At 36.6% G+C, this 22,754-nt stretch overlaps 4 protein-coding genes across 4 annotated transcripts; 3 read left to right on the top strand and 1 right to left on the bottom strand.

Moving 5' to 3' along the window:
* The first annotated feature begins 1,344 nt into the window (after window positions 1-1,344).
* LOC101315427 (probable receptor-like protein kinase At5g15080-like) lies at window positions 1,345-5,280 on the top strand. The gene is made up of 6 exons (XM_004297290.1): window positions 1,345-1,900; window positions 3,144-3,478; window positions 3,577-3,712; window positions 3,810-3,946; window positions 4,023-4,146; window positions 4,457-5,280. The coding sequence occupies exons 1-6, from the start codon at window positions 1,681-1,683 to the stop codon at window positions 4,969-4,971; spliced, it is 1,467 nt and encodes a 488-aa protein (XP_004297338.1). The 5' UTR covers window positions 1,345-1,680; the 3' UTR covers window positions 4,972-5,280.
* Window positions 5,281-5,526: 246 nt separating this feature from the next.
* On the bottom strand, window positions 5,527-8,149 carry LOC101315139. The gene is made up of 7 exons (XM_004297289.1): window positions 7,797-8,149; window positions 7,510-7,653; window positions 7,193-7,408; window positions 6,882-7,003; window positions 6,540-6,703; window positions 6,035-6,189; window positions 5,527-5,933 (listed from the first exon to the last, which is right to left on the bottom strand). The coding sequence occupies exons 1-7, from the start codon at window positions 8,040-8,042 to the stop codon at window positions 5,835-5,837; spliced, it is 1,146 nt and encodes a 381-aa protein (XP_004297337.1). The 5' UTR covers window positions 8,043-8,149; the 3' UTR covers window positions 5,527-5,834.
* A 6,952-nt stretch (window positions 8,150-15,101) lies between these two features.
* Window positions 15,102-19,394, top strand: LOC101314844 (hypersensitive-induced response protein 2-like). Its single transcript, XM_004297288.1, has 6 exons — window positions 15,102-15,204; window positions 17,275-17,472; window positions 17,641-17,761; window positions 18,270-18,361; window positions 18,447-18,543; window positions 18,729-19,394. Exons 2-6 carry the CDS (start codon window positions 17,284-17,286, stop codon window positions 19,088-19,090), a joined length of 861 nt encoding a protein of 286 aa, XP_004297336.1. The 5' UTR covers window positions 15,102-15,204; window positions 17,275-17,283; the 3' UTR covers window positions 19,091-19,394.
* A 298-nt stretch (window positions 19,395-19,692) lies between these two features.
* On the top strand, window positions 19,693-22,328 carry LOC101314557 (mitochondrial outer membrane protein porin of 36 kDa-like). The gene is made up of 6 exons (XM_004297287.1): window positions 19,693-19,877; window positions 19,991-20,058; window positions 20,562-20,672; window positions 21,094-21,180; window positions 21,335-21,543; window positions 21,716-22,328. The coding sequence occupies exons 1-6, from the start codon at window positions 19,829-19,831 to the stop codon at window positions 22,020-22,022; spliced, it is 831 nt and encodes a 276-aa protein (XP_004297335.1). The 5' UTR covers window positions 19,693-19,828; the 3' UTR covers window positions 22,023-22,328.
* The last annotated feature ends 426 nt before the right edge of the window (window positions 22,329-22,754 follow it).

Genomic DNA, 22,754 nt, shown 5'->3' with positions numbered 1-22,754 from the left:
TAGTACGTGGCAGAACATTCGTGGAAGGAGAAGCTTATGAGAGTTTGGCACTCGGTTGGGAAATTCTCACTTTAAAGATAGATTTAGAATTAATTGTTCTGAAAATTTCACAGTTCAAGTTCGCAGACGAAAAAAAAAAAATACTTTGATGAACAATTTTGATACTCCGTGTTTAATACCAAAATGTGCGGAACAATAAAAAAATTGTAAAACAAATCTTTGTATTATTTGATTTATATATCCATCACATTGTTCGTTTGTTCAAAATCGTAAGAAGATAATCCAACAAGTTATAAAATCATTTTAACATTCATTAACAAGAACAAAAATTAGGACTCGAAGGCTCACTAACGGTGGTGTGACACCTTCTATATTATAACATCTGCTTGTTTGCCTCAATGCCTATAATGTTGCACCTCATCGCTACAATCCGATTGCCCAAGCATCACACCTTGACTACATTTCAATCCTTAATTGGAAAAAATTTAAGTATTTTTGTTGATAATCATAAGCAAACACCTAGAGCGCTGAACTAGAGAACATTGACAATATAAATCAAAATCAAATTTTTAAGTTGCAAATCAATCATACAGTAATTCTGAACGTGAGTCAGATATATCATCTGACTTAAATCGTTATAAATAAAAAACGTAAAGAATAAAAACAGTTAAGATTAAAGATCAGTATGTCAAGGTAGTCGTAACCGACTACAATATTATAAGTCTCTTCTCTTCTGAATTAGTCATCAAAACCAACAAACCAGAAGATAATACAGTTCTAATATGAGTAATATCATTCTTCAACATAGCATAATTAAACAAAAAAAAAAACAAGAGAAAAAGAGAAAGACGCATTGCGCATTGCAGGCTCGAAACGATGATATCAACCCTGAGGCGCGCGTTCCCGTCCGCCGAAACAATCCAGACACCTCACCATCACACTGGGTCCCGCCTCTTCCTCCCTTTCTCTCTCCTGCCCGGACTGCCCCTTTCCCAAAGCACATGCCACACTGCACCTCGTACGGTCAGCGACATAGAGGGCACTTCGGGCAGCCCCACCCCCTGCCCGTCTTCTCCGGGCAGCAGCTCCCTTTGCCTTTTTCTAGTCTTCACTCCAATTAAAAATAAAAAAGAAGAGAGAGAATCGATGATGCAGGACTACTATTTTAGATTTTTAACGATAATAATTATTTATTTTTTGTTTTGCTAAAAACATTTGTTTTTATTTTACTTTCATTTTCACACACCCAACTTTAAACTGGTCAGATTGTGGGAAGAGGTCTATTATTCTGAGATTTATGCATCTTTGAGCAGACATTTGTGGCTTAAACCAAAACTTGTTGCAAACTGACACTTTCTCTCTTTGGGTTTTTTTTTTTCCTTCTTCTTTTGTTGTTTTCCTCACAAGGCTTTGATCAAAGTTTGGAGCTTTCATGGTTTGTTTGATCTACTTCCTATGTGATCTGCCTTCTTTTCTCAACTGGGTCATCTTTTTCTGAGCCAAATTGTGTTGGGTGTGGAGGAATGTTTTGAAATTTGGAACCTTCTTTTGGTGGGTTGTGTTGGGTTGTGGGGGAGAGGTTGAGGTAGTTTGACTGGTTTTTTGTGTGTGGGGGAAGGCTGGTGGGTTTTTGGGGCTTTTGATGGTAATTGGGTTTCAGTGTTTTAGGGTTTGTGAGAGATGGGTTTGGGAGCTGAGAATGGGCAAATGAAAGTGCAGGCTTGGGATATAAGCAAATCGAAAGTGAGGAGGAGGAAGAAGAAGAACGTAGTGGATGATGGTGATGATGATGTGGAGGAAGGGGAGACTGGGTGCTGGCTTAGGCTGAGGTTTTTTGGGAGCTGCATTTCTTCAAGATCCAAAGTTGATAGCTCAATTAGTGGTACCAGTACTCACTGTGGTAACTTTCTGTATTTCTAGGAGTCAATTTTTTTATTAGCTGTTATGCTGCAGTTTTTCGTGTTCAGAGATGTGTTTCCGGGATTGTTCTGTTGCTTTTCTTTTAGCTTGTGCACCGTAATCAGTTCTTCCTTTGTTTGTCATATGTATGCCATAGTTATAACTTTGTATAGGATAGCAGGTAATTTCAAACTTATTCTGGTAAACAGTATCATTTCTGCTTGCGGCGTCCTAAAGTCGGCTGCATTATCACCATTGTAGAATTTGGTGTTTTGTGTGTATATTTTGTTATGCAATGGAGGTAGGTCTTTATAGTACAATGAATTGCAAATTAAGCCTAAACAATAGCAATTGACATTTACAGTGAAGAGCATTGAAATATAATATGCACAAAATCAGCAATCACATTAATTGTGATCAAACTGGTTTACATCTACCCTCATAAGGGCTTTAAATCAACTATATGAAAGTTCCCAGAATTTGTAAAGAGTAAACCTGCAACAAACATGTGAGCTTGCTGAGACCCAAGAAAGCTCCTTTTGATCTCTCATGAGACGAGAACTTATTGATGGCTATAAGCTTCTTGATCCTGAAAGAAACATGTGAGCTTGCGTTTGAGAACAAGACATATACATGTATACTATCTCCTATCAATATCTCCTGTAGCTGGGTAACAATAATATGAGTCCAGATTGTATGTATTTCAACTGTATTGAGCAAAATAGTGAAAGTTTCTAGTTGCTATGGCAGTTCTAGTTGATAAGAAAGTTTTAGTTGAGCTGTTGTTACTTGTTAGGGATAGATTTTGGGATAGGCATATCTTCGACAGGTCACAGGTTAGAAGATTGCTCATTCAGTTAGCCAGTTAGGTATGGAAGAGTAAAATGGCTTTGAAAATAAATGGCCTGTTTAGATGGATGTTAATATGGTGACTAATTTAGATGTTCTCCCTATTTAGCGCTTGGTAAGTTATATCATAGCTAAATCTTTTCCATTTTAGATTATATTGTGTTTGGTTCCTGAGAATCTTATTGAACTGACACAAGTTGGTCTATCCTCTTATGTAATATACTAATATGTATGCTTCTAGTTAAGTTCTTGTGCAAAATTTTATCTGTGATTGAAACTTGCTTATTGTTACACATTTGCAACTCAGTGTTATTTTTCTGTTATCTTAAGAAACCCATGCCTTTGTTTCAGTAGTCTAATATATTGCCATTTGTCATTTTCATTTGGTTATGCAGAAATCAAATCTACAAATGATACAAGCAGAGACCAACCGATGGCTACTGTAGTGTCTAACTCAACCACTAGTAACGCAGAAAGTAATGCATCCACTGCGAAATTTGAGGAGGAACTTAAAGTTGCTTCACGGTTGAGAAAATTTGCTTTTAATGATCTTAAATTGGCAACAAGAAATTTCAGACCTGAAAGTCTTCTTGGTGAAGGTGGTTTTGGTTGTGTGTTCAAGGGGTGGATAGAAGAAAATGGAACCGCTCCAGTCAAACCTGGCACAGGGCTTACTGTTGCGGTTAAAACTCTGAACCATGACGGGCTTCAGGGTCATAAAGAATGGCTGGTTTGGACATTTTCCTCTTAACTTTTATATATTTCAATAATTAACCAATAGCTCTCTCTGACTGTTGTTTTTAAACATGGATTTTGGCTTTGTGACAGGCTGAAGTAAATTTCCTTGGTGACCTTGTCCATCCAAACTTAGTAAAACTTATAGGATACTGCATTGAAGATGATCAAAGGCTGCTAGTGTATGAGTTCATGCCTCGAGGGAGCTTGGAGAACCACCTATTTAGGAGTAAGTAACTGCTCTTTTGAGAATAAATTTTCGTTCATTTTACCTATTTACATGTAGTCTTTTCCAGTAGACTGATAATATCTATTATTATATGCAGGGTCCTTGCCTCTTCCATGGTCTATTAGAATGAAAATTGCATTGGGCGCGGCAAAAGGTCTTGCTTTTCTTCATGAGGAGGCGGAAAGACCTGTGATTTATCGTGACTTTAAAACCTCCAACATCTTATTGGATGCAGTATGTGCTGAACACTTTGACAAACTAAACATACTCTCTAGCATCATTCATCTGTCTAATGAACAGCTGTTTTCAGGATTACAATGCCAAACTATCTGATTTTGGACTTGCCAAAGATGGCCCAGAGGGTGACAAGACTCATGTCTCTACGCGTGTGATGGGAACTTATGGTTATGCAGCTCCGGAATATGTAATGACTGGTATGTGCAGTTACCCTGAATATTCTATTTCCTCTCGGTGAATGTCGTTCCTATTGTGCATATCTATATTGCCTTAAAGAAACATTTAGTTTTCATCAAGATGGAGCTTACTTGTACTTATCCATTCTTTTTGCCTAGCTTAGTGTGCAATGTTATTGCGTCTGTTGTCTATATAGTAGGTAGGTCCTGCAAGTGCAGATGCAACGACAAATTATCCTGTAGTATATTAATATTTTGATACGTGCAATAACTGCAGTACTTCTTGATACTTGTTCAAGTCCGCTTAGATTCACTGGTATATTTGTTGCAGGACATCTTACATCAAGGAGTGATGTCTATAGTTTTGGCGTAGTTTTACTTGAGATGCTGACGGGAAGAAGATCTATGGATAAAAATCGACCTAATGGTGAACATAACCTGGTGGAATGGGCTCGACCACATCTAGGAGATAGAAGAAGATTCTACCGATTGATAGACCCTCGGCTGGAAGGTCATTTTTCAATAAAAGGTGTACAGAAAGCTGCACAATTAGCTGCCCATTGCCTTAGTCGAGATCCAAAAGCAAGGCCCCTAATGAGTGAAGTTGTTGAAGCATTAAAACCATTGCCAAACCTTAAGGATATGGCGAGCTCATCTTATTATTTCCAAACCATGCAAGGTGACCGAGTAGGATCCAGTCCGAATACCAGAAATGGTGTCAGAACACAAGGAGGATTGCTTACAAGGAATGGGCACAGGAGCCTTTCAATACCAAATGGCTCCCATGCTTCTCCATATCACCATCAATTTCCCCATCCATCACCGAAACCTAATGGAAAAACTTAAGGTAGGGTTGGCAGCTGTTTGTGCTAGTCGGCATTCATTTTCCCTTCTCTTTTCTCTTTCACTTCCTCAGTATAGATGTATCATCTGTTAAATTATTTGTTCCTGGACAACTGAAAAGGCAACAGAGAGACGTGCTTGCTTGATGTTATGTTTAGAGGGGTGACCCCTGGGTAGGGAAAATGTAAAGGCAGGTGCGGCTTATTGAGCAAAATGGCTGTCATATTGGTTACCAAGATTGTTACCTCCCTTTACATTGTATCCTTTGTCATCTTATCCCTTCGATTAATACAAGTCCCTGTTTCATAGTCAACTTCTGATCTGTTTCTTACCAAAGTTCATCAATTTGGTCAATCTCTCAATATCAGGTTTGGCAGCTTCAAATATATGAATATAGCTACTTCTAACAAGCTACGTCTCTCAGCCGTGATTCTTTAACTTTGGTATCACAATCAGATAGCATTAGATGGAGAGAATCAAATGAAATGGAATCCCTTATCATGTTTCACCAAATAAAATAAAATAACCTTTATCGAAATCTTGTGCCGTATGAGGTTGAACCGTTGAACAGTATCATCATCATCATCTTGTTCCAAAAGTTCTAATGATGCCGAAGCTGTAAGCTTAACAGTATTTCCCTATGAATTTAGTATTATCACATAGAACGTGCGCCTTCTTTTATTGATATATCTACCAAAGACATTTACATGCTTCAACCTCTTTAACTTTGGAGCACATTACTCATTAGTATGTCAGCTTGCTTCTTGTACCAAAGGGTTGATCCCTCAAGAAGTTATTATTTCTGGTGCTTCATGATGAGTGAGATCGATCTCGCGTTGGTAGTATGCAGTTATTTATCAAGTCTTTCACGCAGCCCTCCTGGTCAGCTGCTCCTTTGATGTGCTCTCAAATATCTTATCAGCATTACCAACTTCAAATCCATCCCTCCTGTGATGCTCTTTAACCTGTGGTAGTTGCATTTCAAATTGTTCATGCTTGGGCATTGAAAGAGAAAACGATAACAAGTGACAATCCAGAAGCCTACTAGGTCGAGCACTATAGTTACCTCATTGCTTGGTAGATCACTGTACTGAGGCAGCACCAGGCGTTGAGCAAACTCAATGTACGAGCAGGGGACTAACTCGATTTGACCATCCCTAAATTGGAAATGAACCGAATCTGCGACCGTTGAACTTTGCAGCAGAAGACCATCAGGGCTCACTGTTAATGGACGAAGTAGTCATTACATCAATATTTCTAAAGCTGAAAATGCAACATGTTCATACTCAGCAATGAAACATATATTCCATACAAGGGATTTCAGAAATTTCACCTAAACTTATGCTAAAGAAATATCACTGATTCAACATATGATACGCACAACAAACATCGGTTTCTGGATTCAAGACAAATGTATCACTTTCACATCCTGCTTTGTTTTGGCTCTCCTTATCCAACATGGTTTACTCTACAATTGAAGCACTATCAAAATGGAAAATAGAGCATATACCCTATACATTATCTCTTCCTAAGAGTTCCAAAAACATATTTGTGTGCTACTTGTAGCGTACCTTTCAGAATTCCACCTTCAGAATTCAACCTGAATCCATTCTTCTCGATAAACTGATTGAGGCTTTTAATATCTCTCAATTGAGATTTCAGCTGGTGAGCAGAGATAGTGACATGGTTGACTGCATACCCATTGACAAGGGTCCAGGCAGCATATTCACTTTCCCTATGTATCCAATAACCAGATATAAGTCTTTGAAGATCAGTTCAAGTTCCGACAATGCTAAATTCCAAAAGATAATATAATACATGTTATGTGACCACATTCTAATCCAACCTCCTTGGCATGAATATGCAATTTCACTTATGTAAACATCAACAGATGCACATCAAAAGTTAAGTACCTAGCCAATTGCTGAAATTCTGTGTACAACGGCTTTTCCCAAGTCAAAGTTCCCAGCGCACTTGCTAGAGCAGCATACTTATTTCCAGAACCAGAGTTTTCAGTGTACTTATGGATTATCTCCTGAATGTGGAAACAAATAGCTTAGATTATTGACATAGGAAAGGTTCAAGTAGGAATAAAAATATCAATCTGAAGATAAATTGTAACACTGGATTCCAAAACCCTTTCCCTTTTTACCTCCGAATAATAATGTCTATCATAAAGCTCCTATTAGCCATGAACATATAACATTACAACATATATATGTACCTGAGTCTGTGGACTCATCTGATCTACAAGAAGCTCAGATATGAATATTCTCGGCAAGGGCCCATTAACACCAGCACCACCATCAGAAGTGGCATTACTAGGAGGAGAAAACCACAGTGCCCTCAATTTCTTAGCCGGGAATCGTAATTCCTCCCGGGTAGTGTACCCGAAATCCAAGAAAAATCTAGCAATGGAATCAATCCCATAACCATTCACCTACACAATCGTTCCAATTTTAAACATAACAAACAAACATCAATAACAATGCTAATGAAACATGACTGATATCAATACTGATAATCAAATAGGAAATCTACCCCAAAGGTCCTAAACGCAAAATGATCATAGCTAATCTGTTCATCAGACCCGACAAGCTCCAACACTGACTTTGCTGTAGGGTTCCTGCTCAAGTACACAGCCTCCATGTTTGCCAACACTCCCCTGAAGAATGACTCGCCTCCCTGCAATACGGCACCATTTGATTCTTGATTCTTGATCATAAATATAGCCCAACATAAACATGCACACACACTCACCCCTATATATATATATATATATATATATAATATAATTGACCATGTGTCTATCTCTATATGTATGAAACCTGAGAAGAAGAAGGATGATGGGATCCATTGTCTGGTTTGGAGCTACAAAGGGTGCGGAGAGTATGCTTGTTGGTGGAGACTGAGCGTTTGAGATTCAGGGGAAGAGGTGATTTGGTGAGGGAGATGAAGTCCCTGGTGGGATTGAGATTGTTGGGTTGGCGAGGAATGAGAGAGTGAAGTGATGGGGATGCAACAGAGGAGCTTCTTAACATAGTCATGGTGGTGGTGGAGAGTCGAGTAATCATTCGTCTTCTTCAACCTTCTGGTTTGGAACCAATCTTGATCTTGTTCTTCTTCTTCTTCGATGTGTTTAGCGGCGTTTGCTTGCTTCCTGCTCTTGTCCAGCTGCCACGTGGATCAATAGATACTGTAATACTGTACGTACTATTATTGGAGTATAGATTATGACGTGTAGGTGACACACTCTGTTTGTTCCTTTAAATTCAGAAATAACAGAAAAGAGACAAATACTTTGTCAAAATAAAATGAAAAATATTCATTTTTTAATAATCTTGCTGCTGTAATAAAGGTCAGAGAGTCTCCTTGTTTTAGTATTTCGTTTTTTTAGATTTTTGTTTAGGCCTTTTTTCGCCTCGTTTGTAACCAAAAAATTATATAAAAAAATTGAAAGAGATGATATGCATGGAATTTAAAAATTCAGAAATGCGTTTGGATGAGGGAATCTTTTTATTCATAAAAACAGTAGATATCCCTTTCAAACAAAACAAAAAGAAAACACTAGAGATTAGGGACAAAAAACATGATAAATGTATAACTTGCTATAAATATTACAATCTATGAGGTTGTTCACGTAATTATTCATTTGTTATGTACTCTGATGTAAACCCCTTCTATATAAGGAGGCTAATAAGAAAAAATGAAAACACTTCTACTTCCTCTTAACTATTCTGTCTATGTCTTCTTTTCTTCTTATAGATTATAGAAAGTAATTTTTTGAAATGAGATGATTTATTGGAAATAATTAAGAAAACAATGTTACACTAGGCAATAAGATGGGTGTATGAGTGCATTTGTGTAATCAAGAGGGTCGGATTCATACACGTTGTACATGAGGTTAGAGTTGGGTTGAGAATAAGATAGATTAATGTTTAAAACAAAAATCATAGCTGTTAAAGCTTGTGAAACTATTTGCTCATAAGGTAGAAAAGGAAAGTAAGTTGTACATTTTGTAATAGTAATGATAGATGAAACATAGATGTAGGATAAAGCTCAGTGCACAAACATTTATTATTATATTATTATAGCGCCTGGCGCGGTACTGTTCCCGTGAACAGTGTCAATTGGGCTTGGGTTTTTTCTTCTCTCCTTGGGCTTCTTCTTCTTTCCTTGGTCTCTCGCTCAGGCTTGGGCTTGGGCTTGGGCTTTTTCTTCTCTCTTCCTCACTTTCTAGGGCCTTCTTCTTCTTCTTCTGTTCTCTGATTCTTTCTATGCTTTCTGTTCTAATTCGTCTCTTTCTCTACCTCTTTGCTCTCTCTTTTTCCATCGATCTCTCCGATCTCTTGAAGTTTCTTCAGTGTTTTTCAATGTCTTCGTTCTCAAGGATTTCGAGACCAGAGCAGAGCAAGGATTTCGGGCTGAGGCATTTGAGCTTCTTTCTTCTGCTTCGTTCGGTTTCCATTTGTGTTTTTCATTGTTGATTTCATATTTCGCTTGCTATTCAAGGTGGAATCAAAGACCGAAGCAAGGATTCCTTTGATCGAAATCCAAAGGGCTCTCCAAAATTCTGATTCAAGCAGGTCAGTGATCAGATATATCTCAATTATGGTTTTTAGGGTTTCAGCTTGGGAGAGACAATTTTTGTATTCATTCTTGCTGGGTTTTTTCTGATCTTTTTGGAGAGACAATTTTGGTATTCATTCAGCTTTGTAAATATTGGAATTTTTTTGGATTTTTTTTTTGGCATGTGCAGGCGGCTGCGTTTCAGAATTTGGTTGAGAAAAGAAGCTATCTGGGTTTTTTTTCTTGGATTGGATCAACCATACTGTTACCGGTTAGTAGAAGGTATTTGATTGGTCTTTTCTTAATTTTCTTCAAATTTATGAATGATAGTTGCTCATGAATACATTTATAAAACTTTTCCTTGCAAATGTGAAGAATCCTACAGTATGAAACCTTGGAAAAGTTAATAATATGCCAAGTCAACTGATCTGGGGTTTATATTGAATGTTTCAACTTAAAGTTTGTAGCTTTGGTGGATGATATGGATTTGAGAGCTTAGCGTGTAGAGAGGAACATATTATGATTGCTTGAATATGATGGGTTTTATTGTCTGGGTTAATGGTGGATTATGTTTTGGGAGATGGTTTAGAATTTGATTTGTTGTGACCAATGGAATTGGGGTGTATACAGGTTTGGGTGAAAAATGGATTAGTAACTTTGTTTATTGCTCAGCGGGACAAACTCTGCATAATTTTGATTTATCATGCCTTTTGCCAAATACCTATAAATGCTTATTTGCATTTATTGTTTTTGTTTTTTCATTTTCAAATCGATTTTGGCCTCTCATGACTTCACACACTTGCCTGCAGAAGAGGCGAGCTAGGAAGAATAACATTGACTTGAGTCTCAATCCTGAAACCAATTTTTAATCAGTAATTTGTATTGGTTTATTTATCTAATTGAGTCTCAATCCTGAAACCAAACTAAGCTCTGTTTTCTATATGATGTGTAATGAACTAATGATGTGTGAATGTGGGTGCAGGTCGAACCATAACTGATCAGGATTAGTATAACTGAGTTTGAGGATAAAGTGGTGCATGACAGTGAGGATGAAGAAGTTAATGCAAGCAGAGTAGTGGCTCATACAATGGTATGTGTCCGGACCAAAAATGCACTACAGGTTTGTATATTACAACTTTTTTTTTTTTTCTAATGATGAATGTGTCGATGATATCAAGCTCTTAATATTAAATGAATGCATAAGCAATCTTTGGAACTTTGCAATACTATTTTGAATGACAAGTTACTTGAAATAATTTTGATACAATTGAGCAGTACAGGACAAAATGTTAATTGAAACTGAACTCTTATAGATATATATATATATTAAAGAATTCTTATAAAAAAAATTCTTTTCTTTCTAAATTATGAAACTGAACATTGTCATTGAAATCCTAATTTTCTTTTGTATAACTAGATTACTTATTCCGCTGGACTCTTGAATATGCAAAACACAAAGCTAATTAAGGTGGAGGTTTAATAGGGAAGTCAAAGATATGCACCAAGTTTATAGGTTCTGATAAATAGCATTACATTATGCCATTTTCTTATTTACAAACATTTTTTGAGAGAGATCTCTAAGTCATCTTCAGAGAAATATCGAGTTTGTAGGGCGACAAAAGAATTGATTGTTCTCCTCTGTTCGTCTTTGGGCGATGCTTTGTTTTTTTATCAGTCAGTGTTAGTTCCATTTTGGTTCTTTGCTCTTCTTCTTCAGTGTTGCTTTTTGATGTTGGGTTAAATAGGGTTTCGATTTTGAGTTGGTTGAGTCTCATCAAATCTTACAGGTGTGTTTTGAAATGAGTTCAAGGATGGAGAATTGGGGTGAATGCTACAACATTAAGGCAGGTTCGAGAAAAATGGATTACAATTTATGCCCCAATAGTCTTTTTTTCCCCCTCTCCTGTAGGATTTGGGGTGTGGGGTTTTGGAGTTTTGATATGGTATTGGGTGTGGTTCATGTCTCATGCAGAATTACAGCTTTGTGAAGTTTTGAGACCTTTAGACTTTCACAGCAAAATATTGCAACAATATCTTGGTAAGTATTTTGCTTCAGTTTTTCTTACTTCTTGAGATTCGGAATTCAATTCTTTTTTCAAAATTTTGCATGTTGGTCATTTGGTTCGGATTGAAATTTTTTGTTTTCTTTCAGGGTTTTGATTTTGCGTGGATAGTGGCTGTGATCATTTGAGGTTTCTCTCATCCGATCAGGTATATTGCTGTCAGCTTCTCTCACCAAGCAGTTCTTTCTCTTCTTTCTTTTTCGTTTTTGTTTCTTAAATTTATTCGGGTTGGATGAATAGAATGAAGGTGGTAATAATAGGTACTCAAATTTTTGATTGATGAGTCAATTGGTTTGATAACTATCGCTGGTAGAGGCATGTGATTTTGAGTTTTTCTTCGTTAGAAGTGGATATCAATTACATCAGCAAATTCAACAGTTTTTATCTTATGAGTTTTCCTGTAGAATCAGAGATCAACTCAAAGCTGTAAGAAAAGAAAAGAAGGAAGAAAGAGGAAGTTTCAGCCATCGACTAATACAGGTAATGGAGTAATAAGCATCCATCTCCATATATGTTCCTTTCCATAAAAGTTATTTGGTTTAGATCTAAAGTTGTTTTTTTTTCTTTAATAGTCACAGTTTATTCTTTTGGGTCCTCTTCTGATTATGTTATTTTTTTCTTTCATTTCATCAGTAGAAGTACAACATGAATGAGTATAAGTAAAGATCTTGAATGAGTCAGTAGAAGTACAACATGAATGAGTATAAATAAAGATCTTGAATGAGTTTGTATATGTAAAAACTAAAATTAACATGCCTTTACAATTTCAGGCACAAATTGTATGTTAGTTGCTTTTCCATGTTGCTTTCAGGTTGCAATGGAGTTTTTGGAATGAATTGGAATTGGTATTTCAAATAAATACTGAAGTTATGTGAAATCACTTATGGGAAAAACTTCAAACTCTACTTCGTGGTATGTAAAGTTGCTTACTCTTTCTTTTCCTTATAATTTCAATTCCCACCTAATAATTTAAATTCCTACGGTTTAGTCTTTGAGAATTGACTTCAATTTATGATGCTTGATGTGTATTTTCAGGTACTGGCTGAATAGTATAAATAGGGTGAGACAAAGGGAGCGAAGGGTCTCTGGACTACAAATGATCAAGCATTGATGGTCTTTCAAAATCTCTAATTAAATTGTAGGTCTTCTGCTGCAGCTATGAACGTATATTCCTTGGCTATTGTGGTTTATTGATCCAATTGTATTTAGAATGCCCAACAGGCCAAACACTAAACCTAATTAAACTGTTATGGTGAGGATTGAAAAAAAGAAGATGATATAAAAAGAGTTAAGTAATTATATATGGAGGCTGTGTGTTTTTTGTTCCGAGTTCTCATGTTATGTTTTTTTAGTATGGTTGTTACAATATCATATATTGAGGCTGTGGAGAAGATTACAAGGGACGATATTGTTTTTAGTTGGTGCGTCTGTTTTTAGCTCTTGATAATCCTTTCTATCTCTTTAGATTTCCTTTTTTTTTATTATTATTTTGCTTTTCAGTTGATGTTCTGATATTATTTTTCTTTGGTGTTGAATTCTCTTCCTTTTCTTCTCTACTGTTCATGCTATTTAGTGAAGAAGAGCTATTTGTATGTATGATTACAGGTTAGTGCTGACCTTGAAACCTCTGTCATTTGGAATTGTGCAGCCAAATTGTTTAGCAGGTATTCTATTAACAGCTCTCATGTACTACACTATCTCTTATTGTGTTTTTGAAATTCTCCACTTTCCCCTCAATTATCCCAAAAGTATATCCAATCACTAATTCAGGCTAAGATAGATATATATCCTCTGTGTCTATTGGTTTTGACTTGGTGATATCTATAATTTACTGAGTTCATTCTATCTATAGCTGTAGCCCTGGACTATAAATTAGATTGTTAGAACTGGAAAAAAAAAGTAGTGGCTGATCTTAGGATCTGAACATGGTAACATCTGTAGTGGACAGGAATTTGGCAGATATGATGTTTAGTTGTCTTTGCACGTGGGAAATGAGATAATGATATGTTCATATTTTTCAATGTGGGATAGATTGAAATTGTCAAGTGTATGGATATCAGATGCAAAAAAAAGTCTTTGGACAAGGAAATAGTTTAGGCGCAGAACTGTGATCTTCTATAAAGTTAAGGGAAATATGGAAAGAAATCAGTGTTATAAATTAGGCAGATCAATGCATTTTACCTGAAAATCTTAAATATTTTAAGAAAGGAATTATCTGATGGTAGTAAGTATCATGCATGTGCCTTCAAAAATATTGGTATCACACGAAGTTCTATTTTTTTTGGATGATGTGTAAAAATGTATGAAGGGTGTCTCTGCAAGGAAGAGAATCTAATTCAACTATGTGAATTATATTGTAAATGTTGATGTAATTACCTTGAAGTTTTGTTCTTTTTGGTTAAGAATGAGAAGGAATTGAGGATATCATGCAGTCACAAATATAACTAAGTGGTCATTTCTACATTACTCATTTTTCTTCTTCTTTTCGCTAATATATTGCTAAGCTACATAACTAATAATCTATGTTTTGGTTTGATTGGCTCTGTAGAAAGAATGCAAGGCGAAATCAGATGAGCCAAGACTAGATCAACTCTATAGTGCTACGTACACAAGATTGTTGTCTATTACTGTTTTTGTAATAGCTCTACTAACATTATAACATATGCTACTACAATCAACATAGTACATATGCGACTTTTATATTCTGATTGTTTCTCGCAGCAACGCGCGGGAAAAAAAGCTAGTTTCATTGTATGATTAATACACAATATTCCATAACAGTAATGTACATTTTGACAGTACAAAAATGTCTGCGTCCACGCTCTCTGTATTTAGTCAATGAAAAAGAAACCTATAGAAAAAGGAGACGAGGAATAACTTGTGGGCAAATTTATGAGTATAGTGTGTGGACCGAGTTTATCATTTGATCCTTTGCTTTGAAATTGAAAGGGAAAGTGTGCAAGACCCAGAAGACCGTAATTGGATTGGAAGTAAATGCATGATGCTTTGTAAGATATCCATTCTGGATAAGAGCTATGGACTAGTAGTCTGGTACACAAGTTTATCATACCAAACTTTAGAATTAAACGAAAATAGAAAATGGATAAATCATAAATCTACGAAATTTAATATTAGTTCATATGTCATCTGATCTTACGGAGTTAAAAAAAAGTCTTTTTGTAAGATATATCACCAATATTGTGTACCATATATTTAATAACCGTAGAGTGGTTGAAACTTACAAAATCGGGTAATAATAATTGACGTACGAACGACCGATCAAATTCTATTTGCCAAAATAGTTCCTACTTTTACCTTGTTTACCAACCAATCATCTACCTTTTTATATTTTAACGCCGCGGTTAAACTCGGGTTATCACGTTATTTGGGCCGTGTAAGTCCGACCCGTCACACTTTCCTTGCTCCTCGCTGGAAATTTCACCGCTACTTCACAAGAAAGTTACCCCGAAACAAGTGACGGTAAAAATACTCTTCCCCATCGCTTTCCTTATAAATATGGAGAGAATAAACCTATTTCTCTACAGTCTCTTTGTGAATCTTCTCTCTCATTTCCTCGCTCTCTTGCTTTGTTCTACTTCTACAGGTACTTTCTTACAGTTCCGAGCTCCTTCGCCGTGAATTTTTACTCCGAATTCGAATTTACGCTTTGATTTTTCATATTTCGTACTTCTCGTTACTGAATTGTATGTTTTCGCCGTGAAATTTGCGTTCTCCTTGTAGTTTTTGCTCTGAAATTTCATATTGTAGTATCGTTGCGGTTTCAGAAACCATTAGCATCGCAACGATTTTGACCTAGGTTTTTCAAAGTTTTCCGTGAGTTATAGCCGCTGTAAATTTTGTGATTCTGCTGTGAAATTCGCTTTCACCTTGTGTTGAGCCTCTTGATTTTGTTCAGAAAACGATAGAAAACAGTAGGAAAAGTACGTATTTCCAAAGGATTTGAGTTTCACTTTCGAATTGAAGTTGAATTTGTTCTTCCTGTGAGAATTTACTGCTGTTATTTTCGGTGCTTGATGTTTTACAGTTGTGCATGCACAGCTAGCTTTTATGCCTTTGATTACTTTGAATTTTACAACAGTTTGGCTTTTGCTTGAGTCATATGTAAGTTGTATAGTAGAGGTCGTCTTTTGGTATTAGTTTATTAGATTTTTCTACTTTTCTTAGCTTGATGTTGTTTACTTCATTCTTTGTGACTTTGTATATGTAACTTTGTATTATTTGTGCAAGTTATTGACTCTATGGTTCATGACACGGCCGTGGAATTTTTGAATGATTATCAAAAATATTCATTAAAAAACAAATTATGACTATTCTTCCAAGTTTCTTATAATAATTGGAGAGATGTTACAGATACACGAGTGCTACAGCCCATTTTAGCTCCATATTGTTGTTACTGTATGGTGTATTTTAAGGTTAAGTTTCCCTTTGATCAATTCGGTGTTGAAGCAGTTGGTTAATTGTTCCATTTGGTGGCTCATCTATGCAGTCCTGTACTTATTTTTTTTTTTACCGCATTCTGTGATTAAAAAAGAAGAAGAATGTCTTTCCACATACAACCTGGCCTAGATACCGGATAATCCTAACTGGAGTTTCATTGAATTAATCATCAGGTTCATTGTTGTGACTTTTCTTTTTTGAATTTAGTGTTTACATTGACTATTACTTAATGGTTGTAATGCATAACAAGTGTTTAAGAATCATTTTCACTAAATTTATATTAGTTTCTCAATGTGTTGATTCGGCACTTGTCAAGATCTGCACCAAGTATTGTATACTCAGATATGAGTATCCTGAGCAGGCTTTTCCTGTGTAAACTTTTGTTTAAGTGGAAATTTAAATTCAAAGAGGTTGGATTTATTGAAATCTTAGTTGTCATTGTTTTCTCAAAAAGAAGAAGAATGTCTTTCCACATATGACCTGGCCTAGATACCGGATAATCCTAACTGGAGTTTCAGGTTCATTGTTGTGACTTTTCTTTTTTGAATTTAGTGTTTACATTGACTATTACTTAATGGTTGTAATGCATAACAAATGTTTAAGAATCATTTTCACTATTTATATGTTGTGGCAGCATTGGTTTAAGACACACCTTCAGGTTGCTCCTTACTCTTTAAACAACTCAAGTTTTATGTTTGTATGGTTCCTTCAATTACAGTCTCCACATGTTTTGTTGACCATTCCGTTGTACGCTGGTAGCTCAAAAAACTTTTGTTTAGATCAGTGCCTCATTTCAGAACTACACATACACAGCTATGAATATGCACTAACTGATAGATGTATGCTAGTTTGGATCGTATTAAACCAGTGTCTGGCTTTCTTATTAGCAATCACAGGTTTTGATTTCCTTTAAGAGTATTCCAGCTGGTGTGTTAGTTCCTTTCTAAAGATGAACTAGGAAGGATAGAATACATACAACTGACTCTTGTTTTTTTTTACGTTGAAGTTACTTAAATTTGCTTCATTGCAAGATTGCAAATACATTTGGACTTAGAATCTTTTACGGCAAAATAGTAGCATTTATTTGATTCAGTAGCATGTGTTTTTGATTAATCTTGACAATCTTGACACTATTTTTGGAGATTTGTGGACTGTGCAAGAAAAACTATATTGCAACTCAGCATTTGATGACCATGGTTTCTACTGTCTTTGGCAGGATCACAAAATGGGACAGTGCCTTGGTTGTGTCCAGGTGGACCAGTCGACTGTTGCAATACGAGAAACTTTTGGGAAGTTTGATGATGTTCTTGAACCTGGTTGCCATTGTTTGCCTTGGTGCTTGGGTAGTGCAATAGCTGGTCATCTATCGCTACGACTGCAGCAATTGGATGTTCGCTGTGAAACAAAGACCAAGGTTTGTTTTCAATTTCTTATAGACAAAAAGATTTTTATGACTTTCTATACACAGAAAAGCACTTCGCACACACTCTAGTGCATCTCTTAGTACTCCTGATGACAAACAAATGAGGAAAACTACAATTATCGGTTTATCTGACAATTCTGAATTATGGTATGTCTTCAGGATAATGTTTTTGTTACTGTGGTTGCTTCTATTCAATATCGAGCTCTGGCTGATAAAGCTTCAGATGCCTTCTACAAGCTCAGTAATACCAGGGGCCAGATCCAGTCTTATGTCTTTGATGGTATGGATTTGTTAATGATACAGAAGTAATTCCATAAGTTTGTAGGTTGTTTGTGTTTTATTTTATGCATGTAACAATTCAGGTATTTAATGTAGCTAGTTCAGTTAAGTTTTGAATCATCATTTATCAAAAAGATAGCTAGTGCAGCTTTTGGAAAATTGGAATAAGTTTACTGCTGGCATTTCCCACCCCCGCCTATCCCCCCCCCCCCTTTTTTTTTTTTTTTTCTACATCTGATTTTGAACTTTTCAGTGCTCATGAAACCATTTTACCTTCAAAGAGAGTATTGAAAATGGAGATTGCAATTTAATAATTTTTTTTATTTGCACTATTATAGTTTGAGTTTTTGTGCAAAATAGTTGTTAGGTTTGAGGTTTGCCCTCAACCCCTAGCTAATTCTTGTTTTCATGTCGTCTTACTTTTGCCTCGGAGAGGAGTATATTTCAGAGTTTAGAGTTAGACGTTTAACAATGCTTCCAGATTCATTAGAAATCTTTTTTCTGTTCAGTTATCAGGGCAAGTGTTCCAAAACTGGATCTGGATTCAACCTTTGAACAGAAGAATGATATCGCCAAAGCTGTGGAAGAAGAACTTGAAAAGGTATAGATTTGTCTGCCATTTGGGTTGAAATTCAAATGCGGAACATATATCATATTAATAATTGTTTTTGTTGTGGTTTATGTAGGCCATGTCACATTATGGGTTTGAGATAGTACAGACTTTGATTGTAGATATTGAACCAGATGAGCATGTGAAGAGAGCGATGAATGAGATTAATGCAGGTAAATTTATCAAATGCACATACATATAATGCATTTTCTTTCAATAGTCATATTGATTTACCTTCGTTCATCACAAATAAGAATTTACTCGGCATATATTAAATGTCTCTTGGACATTATGTATTGTATTTTTTCTCCTAGGATTGCAGATTACTAATATATTCATGTTTTCTGTGGGCTGCTAGCTGCTAGGATGAGGTTGGCTGCTACTGAGAAAGCTGAAGCCGAGAAGATACTACAGATTAAGCGTGCTGAGGGAGAGGCAGAGTCCAAATATCTGTCAGGGCTTGGGATAGCAAGGCAGCGCCAGGCTATTGTGGACGGGCTGAGAGACAGTGTGCTGGCCTTCTCTGAGAATGTACCCGGGACATCATCAAAGGATGTCATGGACATGGTTCTGGTGACCCAGTACTTTGACACAATGAAGGAGATCGGTGCATCTTCAAAGTCCAACTCGGTTTTCATCCCTCACGGACCTGGTGCTGTGAAAGACATTGCTTCACAGATAAGAGATGGTCTCCTCCAAGGAAATTCATCTCGTTCGTAATGTCCTGATACAGAAGTATGAAGTTGGAGTTGCGACATCTATAAGCTTCAACGTATTGTCAGCTCTATTATGCAAGGCTTATTACTAAGACTCGGTTTAGGTGTGCTGTCTATATTCGACATTTATAGTCCTTATAGTATGTGGATTTGAACGTTTTACTATGCTTGTTCATAGTTGTATTCGACATTTATAGTCCTTATAGTTGGTGGATTTGAACGTTTTACTATGCTTGGTTCATAGTTGGTGCTAGAAGCGATTGAGCTCTTATATTACCTATTGTTTGGCTGTTTGCTTATTAGTTTTCACTTTCGTGCAACCCTCAAATTCATTTTCATATCTATTGTCCACCAATATATTTATATATATATATATTATTTTTTTTGCAAATAATAATTTACAGAAGAAAACAGCACAGCACACCAATGTTAATGTATTCGCAACGTGGCATAAAAACAGCACAGAAAAGGCGAATATGCCAAACACAACCTCCCCTCGCGATACTCGAGGTCAGCGAAGACCCACTAGACTTTTCTTCCAAATCAACGGCTTAAAACCCCACACCGCCACCCAAGCCCATATCGAACGCCCCAAATTCACTCTCTCAACAAACACCTATTCTAGGGTTTCCTCTATTACGATTTATATTCACTCCCATTCAGCATCTTCTCCTTCTTCTCTCTCTGCAGCTCTAAACCCTCTCCCCCTCCCCAGTTTCTCTTTCATTTTCCTCAGACAAACATGGTGAAGGGTCCCGGTCTCTACTCCGATATCGGCAAGAAAGCCAGAGGTACTGTCCTCGCTTTTCTTTTTTATATTTTATACATTTTTTTCCGATTTTTTTTTTTTTTCATTTTTCGATAATTTTGATCTTCACTGATATTCTGTGATTTGTTGGCGCAGATCTTCTTTACAGGGATTACCAGACCGACCACAAGTTCACCGTCACCACTCTCACCGCTTCTGGAGTTGTAAGCTTCTACCTCTTTTTGCTCTTATCATTTCTATTTTTCGCTTTTTTTTGCTAATGCAGTAGGATTGTTGTGTAATTTTGGTTTAATTGATAGTCTATTAGGTTTTCATGACATTGGCTGAATATGACTACATGTAGCTGTGTGGTGAATGTGGAGGATTTAAATTGTTGTTTGTGATGAAATTGATGTATCAGCTGTTTTGTTACCGAAAGGTTTGGAGAAATGAATAGCTGATAGTATATTGTTGTTGAAAATATAATATTGAATCTCGTAATATCATGGGCTCTTGCTGGACCTGGCTACTTACTTGCTGTTACAGTAGTATTGGTGGTTTTGTGATTTTATTTATTCGTAGCAGATTAATTGAGAATACCGGTTCTCAGAGATGGATAGTGTCGTTTGATGTGTTCGCATATGTGGTTTACATTTTGTTATATGTCTTGTTGGATTCTGGAATCCGTGTTCTACTTCTGATGATTTCATTTTTTGTTATTGTTCAGGCGATTACCTCGAGTGGAATTAAGAAAGGTGATCTTCTTTTGGGGGACGTCAGCACTCAGCTCAAGAACAAGAACATCACTACTGATGTTAAAGTTGATACCAATTCAAATGTAAGTTATCAGGCACTACAAGTTATTTTTCTCGTTACATTAACTGTTTATGTAAATGAGTTGGTGCAATACCTAGAAACAGACTCACCTTGTACTCACTGTTGTCTGATTACCGTTTTTACTTATGATCACGGATGGGGATCACCAAAACTAATTTGGTCTCATGACTAGTATTTGCATATTTTCTTTGATACTTTGAAGATGGTTTCATGTAAACTAAATAAGAAATTATTGAATTAATCAGTAATCCTATTGGTGCAATCTCATGTCAGTGCAACTTTTTTGATGTATTGTTCTTCTAATCCATGTTTTTATATCTTGTTAATATTTTTACCTGTATTTTGGTTGAAGTATTATGCTTTCATGTCATATATGAAGCTCGTTATGTGTTTATATCTCGACTGATAACTTTTTGTTGCAGCTTCTCGCAACTATTACTGTTGACGAGCCTGCACCTGGTCTCAAGGCAATCTTGAGTTTCATTGTACCTGATCAGAAATCTGCGAGGGTAAGATCAAACTTTCTACTTACAAAGCGATGTTGTTGAGTCAGTTGTATCAACTATATCATACCCCTCGTAGCAGAATTTTCTTATACGTGTTGATATATATTTGAGTTCCATTGTTATACAGTAGTCTGATTTCGGGTTATTTTGAAAACAGGTAGAACTTCAATACCAGCATGAGTATGCTGGAATAAGCACTAGCCTTGGATTGACTGCGAATCCTGTTATTAACTTTTCTGGTGTTGTTGGGAACGCTGCCCTATCTCTTGGAACAGATGTTTCATTTGACACTGCCTCTGGGAACTTGACCAAACTCAATGCTGGGTTGAATTTCATCCATACCGACCTCATTGCCTCCTTGCTTGTGTGAGTTACTCTTTCTTAGCAAAATAAAAGAACAGAAGAATCACATTGATCAATTTTATCTTCTCTAGTTTAGATCACTTATTGTGTATGTTGAGTTACCCTAGGAAAAGAATGTACCTTTGTTGAGATGCTTATGGGGGTTTTGATCTTTGGATTTTGGTGTTGTATACAGGAATGACAAGGGTGATACCCTCACTGCTTCCTACTACCAGACTGTCAGCCCTATTACTTGCACTGCCGTTGGTGCGGAGCTGTCTCACAGCTTTTCCAGCAACGAGAACACCTTCACCATTGGCACTCAGCATGCACTTGACCCCCTAACCTCAGTGAAGGCTCGGGTGAACAACTATGGCAGGGCAAGCGCTCTCATCCAGCACGAGTGGCGTCCCAAGTCTTTGTTTACTATCTCAGGAGAGGTTGACACAAGGGCAATCGAGAAGAGTGCAAAGATCGGTCTGGCCTTGGCACTGAAGCCATGAGCTAAGCAACTATCAGGTGCAAATGGAAAGGTGGGTTTTGATTTTGCATGGTAGAGGGCAATAAGCTAGGTTGTAGAATAGGAGGGAATTTGTCATGAACTCGTGGTCCTTTACTGTGGTGCTATTGGTTTCTCATATCTTGGTGGTAATGGGTTGTAAAAAATAATTGGCACGAACCTGATGTCAAATTCCTTTCGTATTTTCCACCCACCTCAATGCTAGTGGGGGGTGTAGCCTTAAACCGAGTTTAAATGAGTTTCTTTCCATCTAATGTATTCCCATGGTTCTGCCGTATATCTGGATATCTGATATTTCGAACAGGGAGGCGATGATAATACATTTACTCAAAGGCCTATTGTATTCCACAAAACAATTCTAAACGAATCAAAAGACCGACCTCAGCACCACATGTGGTTCATGTGAAAAAATGGTATGAGGAAAGCATCTGTTGCCTGAACCATAAACGTTTTTGGCATAATGAACAAAAGGTTCACTTTCCTTCAATGATCTTTGGCCCCTACTAGGAAAATATCTCCAATCGTAGAAGCCAAGTTTCCTTTTCCTAATTACGAGCCTTTCAACATGAACCCTTGAATTCTCAACTCCTACACGTTCTCATCTCTCTAATAATTCAAATAATTATTTGACTTGCCTTTGAAGTTCAGAAGTAGTACGAAAGCGTCAGATATTTTTACTTAATTTAAATAATTAAAAAAAATCCACAAAAAAAAA

The sequence above is a fragment of the Fragaria vesca genome, linkage group LG4 (genome assembly GCF_000184155.1).
Source record: "Fragaria vesca subsp. vesca linkage group LG4, FraVesHawaii_1.0, whole genome shotgun sequence".
Lineage (NCBI taxonomy): Eukaryota > Viridiplantae > Streptophyta > Magnoliopsida > Rosales > Rosaceae > Fragaria > Fragaria vesca.
The sequence above is the reverse complement of the archived record's forward strand: the minus strand, read 5'-3'. Positions and strand labels throughout refer to the sequence as shown.

Coding starts and splice junctions, on each gene's coding strand:
- LOC101315427 (XM_004297290.1), top strand. CDS start 1,681: ATGGGTTTGGGAGCTGAGAATGGGCAAATGAAAGTGCAGGCTTGGGAT. Junction 3,947..4,022: donor CCAACATCTTATTGGATGCA/GTATGTGCTGAA, acceptor AGCTGTTTTCAG/GATTACAATGCCAAACTATC. Junction 4,147..4,456: donor TCCGGAATATGTAATGACTG/GTATGTGCAGTT, acceptor TATTTGTTGCAG/GACATCTTACATCAAGGAGT.
- LOC101315139 (XM_004297289.1), bottom strand. CDS start 8,042: ATGATTACTCGACTCTCCACCACCACCATGACTATGTTAAGAAGCTCC. Junction 7,409..7,509: donor TTGCGTTTAGGACCTTTGGG/GTAGATTTCCTA, acceptor ACGATTGTGTAG/GTGAATGGTTATGGGATTGA. Junction 6,190..6,539: donor TGAAGGTGGAATTCTGAAAG/GTACGCTACAAG, acceptor GTCCATTAACAG/TGAGCCCTGATGGTCTTCTG.
- LOC101314844 (XM_004297288.1), top strand. CDS start 17,284: ATGGGACAGTGCCTTGGTTGTGTCCAGGTGGACCAGTCGACTGTTGCA. Junction 17,473..17,640: donor GCTGTGAAACAAAGACCAAG/GTTTGTTTTCAA, acceptor GTATGTCTTCAG/GATAATGTTTTTGTTACTGT. Junction 18,544..18,728: donor GATGAATGAGATTAATGCAG/GTAAATTTATCA, acceptor GTGGGCTGCTAG/CTGCTAGGATGAGGTTGGCT.
- LOC101314557 (XM_004297287.1), top strand. CDS start 19,829: ATGGTGAAGGGTCCCGGTCTCTACTCCGATATCGGCAAGAAAGCCAGA. Junction 20,673..21,093: donor AAGTTGATACCAATTCAAAT/GTAAGTTATCAG, acceptor TTTTTGTTGCAG/CTTCTCGCAACTATTACTGT. Junction 21,544..21,715: donor CTCATTGCCTCCTTGCTTGT/GTGAGTTACTCT, acceptor TGTTGTATACAG/GAATGACAAGGGTGATACCC.